The sequence below is a fragment of the Brachycentrus maculatus genome, unplaced genomic scaffold (assembly GCF_059751285.1).
Source record: "Brachycentrus maculatus isolate JH-2025_06_01 unplaced genomic scaffold, ASM5975128v1 h1tg000087l, whole genome shotgun sequence".
Classification (NCBI taxonomy): Eukaryota; Metazoa; Arthropoda; class Insecta; order Trichoptera; family Brachycentridae; genus Brachycentrus; species Brachycentrus maculatus.
The window spans coordinates 1,626,132-1,640,064 of record NW_028280841.1 but is presented as its reverse complement, the minus strand read 5'-3'; the positions used below and the strand labels follow the sequence as shown (position 1 = coordinate 1,640,064).

At 29.2% G+C, this 13,933-nt stretch overlaps 1 protein-coding gene across 4 annotated transcripts in view; it reads right to left on the bottom strand.

Annotated features, from left to right (window-relative positions):
- The window catches only part of LOC148310829 (uncharacterized), a 252,951-nt gene that overhangs the window by 223,378 nt on the left and 15,640 nt on the right, over positions 1 to 13,933 (bottom strand). For all 4 annotated transcript variants that reach the window (XM_088257843.1, XM_088257842.1, XM_088257845.1 and 1 more), the window contains exons 2-3: positions 13,585 to 13,862; positions 10,784 to 10,843 (exon numbers count right to left, since the gene is read on the bottom strand). In XM_088257843.1, the coding sequence (XP_088113969.1) occupies positions 10,784 to 10,843; positions 13,585 to 13,599 (75 nt within the window). In that variant the 5' untranslated portion in view covers positions 13,600 to 13,862. The remainder of the gene's footprint in view (positions 1 to 10,783; positions 10,844 to 13,584; positions 13,863 to 13,933) is intronic.

Sequence of the window (13,933 nt, the reverse complement as noted above, 5' to 3'; positions counted from 1 at the left end):
TAACGTGGTAATATTTTCTTTTTGAAAATTAAGTGTAAATAATATGTAAAGTGGGTGTATAATAATAAAATAAACAATGTGTTGCTTTGTAATTAAAGTTTATTCTTAATTTATCTTTATAATAATTTTTATATCTATCTATCTATCTATCTATCTGATTCTGACAGTTAATAATATTATCGGAAGTCTTTTGTTTTATTCTGAGCGACGCATGAGGCATCTGGTGGTAGAACTGTTTTATGTAGGTACTTTTTGTAAGTACTTAATAAAATGTATAGGTAGGTACCTAGTTATTTTATTACATCTCCCCCCTTGGGGATGAAAATTCATAGTAAAATTTTCACTCGTCCTCCGGATCATCTTCTTGTAGTGAAGGGACTGGTATAAGTTTAGTGATATGATAATGTTTTTTTTTTTTTTTCTTTCTTTCTTTTTTTTCCTTCTTTTTTTTCTTTTTTTTTTTCTTTCTTGTTTTTTTTTCTTTCTTTTTTTTCCGTTCTTTTTTCTTTCTTTCTTTTTTTTGTATTTTTTTTTTCTTGACCCTTTTAAAGTAGACACAGTTTTTTTCAATCCATTTGTTTTTTTCTTTTGAATTCCTTCATTTTTATTCAGATCTCTTAAAGTATCTTCTAATATAACCAAATGTACAACTTTTAATTGTTCATCTGCATTTTCATTCGATTCTAAAACAGGATTCCTGCTTAGACAATCTACTTCTAAATTCTTCTTTCCTGGAGTATATTTTGTTTTATATTTTTTAGTATTTTTTTCTACTTTATTTTTATTTTCATTCTTCAAGCACTGTTTCTGTGTTATTTGCATGTCTTCATTTTTATTCTGATCTTTTAAAATATCTTCTAATTTAACCAAATTTACAACTTTTAATTGTTCATTTGCATTTTCCTTCGATTCTAATACTGGATTCCTGCTCATACAATCTGCTTCGAAATTTTTCTTTTCTGGAGTATATTTTATTTTATATTTTGTAGAAATTTTTTCCACATTATTTTTATTTTCATTCTTCAAGCACTGTTTCTGTGTAATTTGTAAATCTTCATTTTTATTATTAATCTTATCATCCTCTTTTGTTTTAAACCAGCACGTTGCTTCAGAGTGATATCGAGTTCCCTTATTTAAATTTTCACAAATCTTACATGGACTTTTATCTTTAATTTTATCACTAGTTCTTAGATTTCCACGTCTTCTTTGATTATCTTCTAATCGTTTTCTTTGATCATCTTCTAATTTTTCTCTCTCACTCCGAACATATTGTAGTAATTGTTTTAATACATCTAATGTTTCATCATCCATTTCCAATTAACAAAATTGTCGTTTTATAACGTGGTAATACTTTTCTTTATAAATTGGGTGTATAATAATAAAATAAACAATGTGTTGCTTTGTAATTAAAGTTTATTCTTAATTTATCTTTATAATAATTTTTATATCTATCTATCTATCTATCTATCTGATTCTGACAGTTAATAATATTATCGGAAGTCTTTTGTTTTATTCTGAGCGACGCATGAGGCATCTGGTGGTAGAACTGTTTTATGTAGGTACTTTTTGTAAGTACTTAATAAAATGTATAGGTAGGTACCTAGTTATTTTATTACATATATATATATATATATATATATATATATATATATATATATATATATATATATATATATATATATATATACAGTATATACATATATTTCTTAATACATTTTTTATTTTTATTTTTCTTTAAAATCTATACTGACAAGTGTTTCGATGCATTCAACGTCATTTTGTTTGATAATGATGTTAAATGATTCAAAACACGCGTCACATTGGATTTTAAGAAACAATGACACTTACGAAGTTGAATTTAAATAAAAAAATCGATAGTACATTTTTATCAGTATTGGAAATTACTACAAAGTGAGTGTCGTAAATGAATGAATGAAACAAGAGAAAAAAATGTGTGTGTATAAATATAATAATTACTTCTACCATGATCAAAAATACCATATAAACGTATTATCTATACATGCCACCTACTTAAAACTTACCCTACTGAAAACGAGATTTGTCTGCATGATTTCGATAAAACTAGTTTTAACTAGAGAAAAATTTGTTTGAGAAAAAAGTGTTTTTAGATCAGAACCGATCTTTGTAGGAGAAGAAGTCATACAAGTCCAAGGATTCCGATAGCACCCTGTTTTTTATGAAACTAAAATACGCCAACTTATTCTTATAAAACTTAAAATATAATATCCCCGATAAAAAAGTCACCCTGAAAAGTTCTTGAAAATTCTGAAAAGCTCTAAAATTTTGTAATTTGAAGCGTTTTTCTTTTAGTCTACGATATGAAATTGGGTGACCTTTGAGAGGCGCATTGCCCCAAAAAACTTGTGATTAGTCAAGTAAGAAATTGTGTTTTGGGAGATCATCGTAACGCATTAAAAAATAAATTAAATTACAAAATACGAATTTAAATTCAATAGAAATAAATCTTTTTTACAGTCTGGAAGTTAATCTTGACTGTCAAACATAACCGCACTTCATCATACAGCGATATTAAATTTAAAATTCTTATTATAGTAACTTGTTCATCACTCGGTTATATATATAAAACATTTATTTCCGATGCTAAGGACCGTGTGGGTTTAAGAGAGCAAAATATAACACACATATGATGAAATTATTTATTATGATTAACTGAACGCTGAGCAGTGAAGCACTTATATCATTTTATTTATAACTTTATAGAGTAACTTCAAAGCACTGAATCACAATTCAATTTCACGATGTTAGTCATCAATTATATTGCTGTAATATGATGATTACATTATAATTGATTACAGATAATGTATATTTATTGTAACTGCAGACAATTGGTAGAATTCCACATTGAGATTTGGGTAATTAATCCAAAATTAAACACGGTTATTGGATTGAATTCTTCTTTTATTTACATATATATGATAATATTGCACATCTCATATTATCATATCACATATCGTATATATAAATAAAAGTAGAATTCAATCCAATAACCGTGTTTAATTTTGGAAATATTACCCAACAGATAAAATCTACAGTTTGTATTTTCACCCGGTGATGAAAACATTTGTTGTTCTCTTTACGTAATTTTTTTAAGTTTGAAATTTTCAATGACTTAATGGATAATGGAAGCAGATTATACAGTTATATATATAGATTGAAAACAGAAAAACACCAGAGAAAACCTAACACATTTTTTGGTTAAAAGAACTTTGATTATCATGAAAAAAATTTGCCAAAAAAAGTATTTATGTTTTTTTTTCTGATATTTATCTGTGTTTTGGATCTTCTAGTTCTATGTATGTAGATACTTAACCAAAAAGTATATTAATTATGATTTGTAATACTTTTCACCTAATTTTTACCTAACTTATTTTTTCTACATAATTTGATAGAACCTTCACCCGAAACAACTATCACAAACACAAATTCATTAAACTCTTAAAGCGTGATTTTGTTTAAGTATCAATAATAACAAATACGAAATTCTAAAAACCTTTCAATTCAATAATGAAAATAACGTGTTTGCGTAGCAAATAAGCGTGTCAACTTTTATATTATACCACATGCACAAAACAGTAGACACGTAGCCATATAATATTTTGGCAAAAGCTACTAAAAAAGATGAAAAAAATGGATAACATGACAACAGAACGACCTTCGGCTATTTCTACTAGGCGTTAATTTAGTGAACCAAAAAACAGGAAAATTTATTCTTAAACAAAAATGCTTTATGCACACGACCCAAATAGGATGTCGAGAAAAATATCTTTACTGTTGTTGGAATGTACATTTAATAATAATTTATATAGTGCCAAAAATCGTAAAATATTACCTCAAGGGCCTTTTACAAGTATTGATTATATTTAATTATGTATATCTATATCCACAAATACATCCGGTATGTTTGAATAGATATATGGTGAATAGGGCACCACATTCATAACTAATTTTTTTTATTTGATGGCTAATTTTTCGCCATGTTTTTTGACTATTTATAATATTTTTACTATTTTTTCTGGATAAATTATTATTATTTGCCTCATACAATTGTACATAATATAATTTATTTTATTGAAAAATAAGTGAAGATTGCATGTTTGAGCATAAGCATCATCGATAATATTGAGGGAGGTGTGTTGAGATGTTTTGGAGGTGGTTTGGTTATGTGGAACGAATGAGTAAAGAAAAAAACAGTTAAAAAAAATATGTAGCGAATGTACAATAGCTAAAAAAATATGATCAGACGTAGATCGAGGAAAACTTTGCATAAAGAAGAATTTCATAGACTTGAAAGTGATCAGATCAGGAGTCAAAAACAGAATACGGCGTTCTATTCTCTCGGCCTACCGTTATGGAGAAGCGGTGTAATGATCAATTGGTTAGTAATTATACTGTATACATACGTACATGAAATGCTTTTGTGGGATTTTTCATATAATATAATTAAGAAAATCGTTAATTTGAAATCATTAAAATTTACATTCAAAAATTATTTTTTTACGAAATCACCATAAGGATCGGAGGCCACGATATTCCGACCCCTGAAATAGAATATAAAAGCTTCGATTATATTTCTAAAAAGCAGTTATATTTTAACGCAAGGTCGCATGGATTCTTTTGTATACTATATCAAACAATCGCAATATTGTTTCCAATGATTGGTGTCAGACACAACGTTATTTCGTTGCGTCGCGTGAAAAACTTTAAAAGCAATAAAAATAAATCAAGAGAGACCTTCTGTTATTTGCTACAAGTGAATTCACAGTTTGACTCAAATGCACTCATTTGACGATTTCATTATTTTCACAAAAGATTGCAAAAATAAACAGTTTTTCTTGGCTGTCTCGTAAGTGTTGAGTAATGAGAAATTTAAAACGGAAAGAATGTGAACAAAAAAACTTGGTATGACGAGAAAGTGTTGACGCATTGTCCATTCGCTGTAGTTGCAAAGGGGCAATGCAACTGTGAGATAATACTCGATTCGCTTAAATGCATCTTGAGATGAAAGGATGATGCTTTGTTTGTCTTAATACAACTGCAAACTCATACTGAAAATAAATATAAAGGATTACCTTATATATTTATAATGAAAGATCCGTTGCCGACATAATAACGCAATTATTTTATTGCATTCAATTGCGTCAGAAATGAAGACTGTAAGAATCACCTGGCAAGAGGCTACGAGGCAGAATAAGGAACACCAGCATAATAGTGATATGCGAAATTGAAGATATCGTTAGGTGCAGAAGGCTACAACGAATAATACAATGTACTGTGCATGAGAGAAAAAAGGAACCATCCAGACTCCACCACATTGCATTGCACGGTAAAAGCCAAAGTAGATTATTCCCATGCAGACGAGGTTGAAGAGATGGTTTGACATCTGGAAATCGACTTCGCAGGAAGCTAATCTACCTCAAAAATAGGCCACAAGGAAAAAAATGCATTAAATTGATCATTTTAAACAATCACTTGTATTTCTCTAGCCTTTATTAGAACCCAATAAAAAAACGCACAGCAACGTTTCGACCCTGTGTTATCGTGATCGTTTATTACGCGAAGGCAAAGTGATGAGTCCGGCGCTACGGGGTGGTTTTATATAAATATTATCCCGTTTATTATTTTAAAAATCACATTTATTTATTTTGACTCCCCTTGGATTTGAACCCGGGACCTGAAGCGTGGTTAAATTATTAAATTACATTAAATGTTATGTGTTGGGAAATGAATTCTAACATTATGTGATTTTGTGATACGAGAAAAAATCACCATGTTATACTTAAAAAAAACCACCATCAGAAAAAGCACCATATTAGCTTCAGTTAACTCAATCAATCTTGTCCGCCTCCGTAGTATAATGATCATTACGCTTGACTACCATACTGGAAGGCCCAGGTTCGATTCCAAGGGGGGGGGTTAAATAAATTCTAATATTTATTAAATATTACCTTGAACTGGTACCTGAAACGGAGGTCTTATCGCCTTTCTTTCATGTGTTAAGGATCAAGATAACACTGTGTGTATACGATGTAGTGCCCTATACACCATCGGGTGCAGATAAGGGTTGAATGAATGAATAACTCAATCAGGTTAGGTTAGGATAGCTTCAGCCATTTCGATATCGATCGACGATAAAATAGCATTAAAATAGTATTTAATTGGATAATATTCGAGATGAAGGGAATATTGAAAAATCCTGTAACCTGTTTTTACGATAATCTCCGGATCTGCGCTAGTTTGCAGCGTTCGCCGAAAGCTCCGAGGGAACCTTATCCAAAACTTCACGTTTCAGCTGGATTAAACGAGGATTACTTTAACGGCAGTTGAGTTGACAGCTTAACGACTCGAAGTTTAACACGCGGCGATAGAGAGAAAACCGAAAGTATTAAGTATTTCGTTATATTTACGCAGTTAAGTGATTCGAGACGGAAAAGTGGGTGTTAATCCACAAAACTTCGACATGTCAAAGAATAATGAACATATTTACACAACTATGCAAACATTTAACTTTGGGTAACTAACCGACAAATCTGACTACATATTGTAATATTGTTAAAAGCCTTATTCCTTCAAAGCGATATTCCTCCATTCTTTTTTCTAAAAAGTGTAATTTATAAATTACATTTCTTTATTATTTATTTATTTAACATTTTGAGTGTTTCCAAATACTTGTTCACAAATCTGGATTATCCAGACACTCAAAATGTTATAAATAAATTAACTGATTAAATAACAAACTAACATCAATTGAAAATCATGTTTTCAAGCGCTCCTCAAGCATATGAATATAATTCAGGATTCGGTCTCACATACAAATGGAAAGAGTCTCTACTTAATAAAATCTTTCCTCATCCCAACAAAGATGGCTGTTGTGAACCCGCACATAGTGTGTTACGAATTCGATAAATATATCTAAAAGTTTCAAATTTGTAAATGTTACGCATGTGTAAAGTAATCACTTAACCAAGCCTATGACGGTCGTAAGCCCTGTAAATGCTCAGACTTGTTTATTCTTCTTCACCTATATAAAGATGTAAAAATAATAAAATTTGTATTTATATTTATTTCGTCAAGTGTTTGAGTCGAATAACACTAACCTTTTATAATATTATCAATATGATTTCCATAACCATTAGCTAAAGCTCCAAAAACATTAATTGTCTCATAATAGTATGTCAATGGATTCTTCCTTTATTGTTTATTTCCCCGAAAATGAATACAAGTACCTATATTCCCCATTACCTAATAAACACTTGGGCTTGCCCTTAACTACTAATTTTTCCCATAATTGTTGTTAAACATGTAATGCCTGATTAATTATTACTTAAGTGCCTAGAATTGTTTAGATACATAAGGACCCCCAAACCATTAAATCTTCATAGTAGTTTGATAATGCCCTAACAACGGAAAAAAAAACCATCAAGAATTTTTTTACGTTTGAAAAAAAACCTTTCAGCTTAGTATTGTAGATTTAAATCAGCAATTGATTTAAAAAATTTAAATGTAAAACATGAAGTTCTACTACAAATTAACGCCAAATCAATAAAAAATTACATTTACATAATTGTAATTAATATCGTTTAAAGTAAATACCATATGATAAAGTAAAAAAAGAAAAATTTAATGCGTCCTTGAGACGATATTTTGGATAGATGGCGATATATAAGTGAGCAAATATTATTACCATCGTAATCTTCCCGACAGAACATCGGAAAGACCAATTTTACGAAAATCATTTCACACATCAAAGAGCTTTAAGTGCATTATAAGGTAGAATTGAATTATTTCATCAGGGCTATGATGCCATACGGAAGGTAAAAATTCACAATATTAACTTTAAAAATGACTTCAACATCATCTGGGACTTTTATTAAACCAATATTGTTATTTTTATTCCGCAGTCACTTTGTGGTAAAATCTATCCATTTCTAATTAATGTTTCACTTAGTTAATACCACTATTTAGTGGTATTTACTAAGTGAAACATTAGTAACACTAATAGTGGTATTTACTAAGTGAAACATTAGTAACACTAATAGTGGTATTTACTAACTGAAACATTAATGAAAAATTTAAATTAGTTGTTGGTTTGTTTTTCAAAAAAATTAAGATCCAAATAAAATATGTCTGAATGATCAATCGTAGAAAGTAAACGGTTTTTACTCGTATATCTTTTGATATAGTTAAAAAAACAAAGCTGGGTGCTCATAGAATCAGTTTAAGTTTTACAGAACAAGATTAATACAACCATTATTCATAAATTTGAATTTTTCCATAAGAGTATGATGACTTAAAAATTATACTTGAAATAAATTTAACTTTGTTTAAAAAGTTTGTAATATGATAGAACATTCAAAAAATGTTTTCACTATCGACTAACAAAAATTTATAATTATTAATTCAACTTTTTCAAACTATCCCATTTGTGTATGAAACAAAATTACAGAATCTTTATCAAATATCTCTACTTTTGCAAATGTTTACAAAAAAAAAACTTTTTTGAAGCTATCAAACATTGCTTACAAAAATTCGTTCATATCATTTAATCCTGTGCGAATCTAAAAATAGAAACTTCATTAGTTTAAAACCCACCCCAGATGTACAAAGCCGATGAAAATAAGGGGAAAATTTCTCGAATAGGACATACAAGGGGATATTCCTCCCTTTCCAATACACATTACAAACAGAACTTAATAAATTTCATTTCTCGAGGGAAATTACAGAACCGACCACATTTCTTCACAAATATTGCATCAATCATACCCCTTCGAAGGCTTATAATGTACGTAATAATCAAAAATTTACTCTTTGGCACACACCCTTAGGGTAAGGCGTACTTAATATTTTGTGATTTGGCAAAGTTAATTCAAAATCAAGAATTTTTTGATTAGGCATTTACTTTGTGAAATAACGTGATGATTTAAATATAATATGAAAATGAAATACTTGTATAAGACCATCCTTGAGTTTATTTCTGAAAACACGACTAGTTTTAAGAACCACAGAATTTCCAATATAGTAGTGTGTATTTTCACCTGTTCTTCGAAACATATGTTTTTCTTGATTGTTTATATAAATAAACTCAAAAGTCGTCTTATTAGTAGTGTTTTATTTTATTTTAATATTTTTAATTAACGTACTTTGTATTTTCTTTATCTTTAAAAAATAATCAATTATTTTAAGGAATAATCTCTATAATTTGTGGACTTAGATATTATCGTTACCAGCAATACTAAAGTAACTTATAAAAGCTGTCCATGAAAGTTAAAAGAAATGAATCACAAGAAAATCCTGCCACAGTTATTTTGTGGGATTATCACTTTTGGCAACCGATTATTTTGCATCTTCGAGTAGCAACTTGAATACTTCCACACCAGACGAAATTGGGCTCCAGGTGGGTAAATTGGTGACATACCAAAGGGTGGCGCAAAATTAATCACCCAATCGTAAAATGTTGTAATTTTTGCAAATAGCTTTGCACGTCCATCATATTTAATATTTATAAATTAAATAGTTTGGATTTTTTTAACATCTTCAAATATAGTGATTTGTTTGCGCTACTCTGCACAATAATGATACAGCGAATATGATCCGATGGCGTTTGTAATTAGTTTACGATAATTTGACTATTTTTTTATGATTACTACAGTAATTTACAGTTTGATCATCTAAAAATTATCCGTTCATATGCTGGACTTAATGTTGTTATATCTGTCTGACATTATTTGTCAAGAGTCTTCAAAGAATAATTGTCAAACGCAATAATATATAATTCTAACTGGGCAATAAAACATATAACTTCATCGGTATTTATTGTTCTGACCCTTATCTGCGCCTAATGGTGCATAGGGCTCTTCACCTAATTAACACAGTGATATCAAGATCATTAATTACGTGAAGGCAATGTGATGAGTCCTGCGCTTCAGTTACTAGTCCAGGGCGATATTAAATAGGTATAAGAGTAAAAATCGCTTTATTTTTTCGTTATTTCTTCTGACCCCCAGGGAATCAATCCGGAGCTTCCAGTATGGTAGCTAAATGTGCTAACCACTACACTTTGAGGCTAATAGAATATCTTTAAATAAAATGATTTATTTCATCTAAATCTTCATCAAAGATGAAGAAGAATATGGAAATCTGGGCATTTACGGGGCTGACGACCGTCATAGACTGGTTTAAGTGATCACTTTACATACGTGTAACATTCACTAATTCTACCCATTATTGACAACCACACTACTCAAATTCTTGGAAGGTTGAAACATTATTCTTGGATCACTAGAACTTCACTAGAGACATCTGGTGAGACATTGGAGAGACAAAAGGAAGCTTTTTATTGAGCAGAAACACTTTTATTAGTATGTGAGGTCCGAATCCTGGATTACAATCACAAACATGAGAAACGCCAGAAAATGTCATTTTCATTTTTATTATTTAAGCTTATAATTTGTATAACTTCCATATTCTTCTTCGTCTTTGATAAGATGACAAAAAATAATATGAAAATAACTCCTGTAATTGGAGATAATCCAGATTTTGTGAGCAAGTATTTGAACACACTCAAAATGTTCAAATAGAATATCTTTTAATATAAAATATTTTTCTTAGTACGATGAGGCTGTTTAATAACAAATTGAGAAAATCTTTCCAATGGCATGTTCGATACTGGAATTCATTGGTATGAGCATGTATTTATGTTTAACGCTTGTGATATGAGAAATTGAAATCATAAAATTGTACTTACAGAGTTGACGGCTGCCATTTCTCCTCCCAGCCGCTCCGTCTGGTCTGCTATATCGTCATTCTGGAATGAAGACGAGAAACATCTTATTGAAACACATTTCATTAATGCTCTCTAATAGAGAAGGTACAACGTCCAACTTATATATAAACATATATCGCTCACTCCTTTCAAGGTCATAAATAAAAAATCGTCAGTTTTCAGTTTCGCACGTTTTCGGATTGCCCAGAAAATGTACTTTATCGCAGCAAAAGAGGCACATTTTAAACTTAGTATTTACCCGCTACAGAAGATTATTTTTATAATTGTAATTTTGAAGATTATTTTTTTAGATGAACTAAATATTTTTCTAATGGGGAAAAAACATTCAGGTTTTACCTAAAAAGATCTGTCGCATAGTAAAAAGTTCAAAAAGTGGCTTGATATTTATTTTTAATACAATGTATTATATTTTTGAACTTTAAAAACGTTCTCCTGAAAAATCAGGATTTTTGATTTATGACGTTCTTGAAAGGAGTGAGCGAAATATATATAAATATATGTGCATATATCTATATATATATATATATATATATATATGTATATATATATTTATATATAAATATATATATATATATATATATATATATATATATATATATATATATATATATATATATATATATATATATGTATATATCTATATATAGATGTATAGGGCACTGCGTCATATAAACGCAGTGTTGTCTTGATCGTTTACACATGAAGGAAAGGTGATCAGCCTTCCGCTTCAGGTACCAGTCCAGGGTAATATTGAATAAATATTAGAGTGAAAAAATCACTTATATTTATTTGACCCCCCCCCCTGGGAATCGAACTCGGGACCGAGCCGAGAGTGCTGACCTACGGAGGGGGACATATATGTATAAATGTGTAATAATCAAAATAATACATTTTACATTATCCATAAATCAAATTTGGTGTTAAACGTGTGAGGGTTTGTACTCTGTGTAAATCAACGCTATGTTAAATATAGACAAGTTTATTTCCGCTTTATGAAAAATTGTTTATTTTCTTGGTAAAATATTGCTGAAACGATTTGTAAATATTACCAATTTTAATGTTGAAAAATAAGCAGTCTCTAAATTATTTACTAATTTGAGATGGGTTAAGATAATAAAGATCTATTTTACAATCGATTTCGGGCCTTAAATACATAATATTTATCTCGCTATTTAGTAGATTTATATCCATAAACATTTACATTTTTAAATTTTCATTATAAATATTTTTGTTTATAACTTGGTTAAAAATAACGTATCTTTAAGGATGAATATTTATTCTGAATAATTAATTTATAACGGATAAATTGTAAGGGAAATGTAATTAAGGTTATTGAAGTACGTTCTTAACATTTAATTCATGAAAGTATTATCTAAATTATTTGTTAACATTTATTCAATTCAATTTTGTGAAATGAAGAAAGCATGCCCTAAGTTTAATTTCGTGATTTCGTTTTTAGAATTACTTTTCTAAGGAAAGTACTCATCTTTCAGAAGGAAACTAATTCATAATAGACTTCTCAAATACCATCTCAATAGCCTGTCAACTGAAAACCTTCTTTAAAAAAAATCTTTTGATATTTACCAGAAAAACTTTTCTATATTTTTTACTTTTAAAAACTCAACAAATAATTGAGGTTTTTTGTATAATTAATAAAATTATCTTTTCAATCATTTTACTCCGTGCTATATTTTAAAAATAAATGTATTTTGAAATAAAGGTTTTAGTACCGAACCAATAAGGTAATTAATTACTCGATTATTTTTGGACATTCTAAAACTTTGTCAAAGTGAATAAAGTTATCACCTTAGCTAGCAGATGTAAATTTCCATTAAAGTTGCCTTGAATAAAAAGAACTTTGACATTACACAAAATCATCTTTTTTAACCGATTTGGCAGTCACTTTGTGATAACATCTATCCATTTTTAATTTGAGTTTTATTTGGCAAATACCACTTTTTCTTAAAAATCTAATGTAAAACGTGTTTCGATACTGTCAAGTACTGTTTGCGGAATGCATCGAAACACATGTCACATTAGATTTTAAGAAATACTGTTATTTAAAAAGTAAAAATTCCTTTCATTTCACATATTTCTATTCCCTTGGAAATATAACCCGGAACCACAAATATGGTAGCCAAATGCACTAAACATTACACTACACAGGCGTTTAAAATTGAGTATACAAGTCAAATAAAACAGAAATCAATAATTGAATAATTTCATTAATATAACAACAACAAAAATCAAAGAAAATATTTTAATTAGACCATGGAAGTCTGGGGTGGGATCCATACTAAAGTTAATGCTTAAACTGCATAGCGTAGTAAGATAACTTCAAGTTTACTTCTGATCTTTAACGCATAACTTTTTTATCAATATTTATTTTTTAGGTATTATAAGTGAGGTTATATTTATCTACACAAAGCAATCAAAGAGTATGGAATCGTTAAAGCCATGGGTATTTGCAGAGCTTATTATTTTTCTTTGGCTAGTTTAAGTCATCACATTATGTTATATTTGTTATTCTACTATCTAACCGCTGCAGCGGTAGATAGTAAACAAAATACTAGATTTTACCCCACAGCGCGCTGTGGGGTAAAATCTAGTATTTTGTTTACAATTATTTGTACGTTCTCAAAATACTGTTAGGGTATATATGACATTAGAATAAACATATATGTATATATAACCACGATATGTGCACAAGGGGTGGATGTGAACTCATTTAAAAATTAACATGTAGTTAAATTTATACATACAAACCAGCTTATCATCTTATGGGACTCTTATCACATCTTGTTAGAAGCATCCCATGACGTCAATCACAAGTATTTCACACATTTCACTGTCACCAACTAACTCATTTCACATCTTTAAAATGTACTTTAACCATCAAAAATACAAGTTTATTTTAGAATTTACCTTGTCGAATGCATGTTTTATAAAATGGTAAAATAACTCCGTTTAATCCATGTTTTTATTTATTTTTATTAAGCCGTATAATTGTATCATGTGGTAAAAGCCATATCATAAACAACTGTAAAAATGGACCACAATTAAAATATTTAAAATAATCATCAAACAATATAGTTTTTTTCTTCAACACTG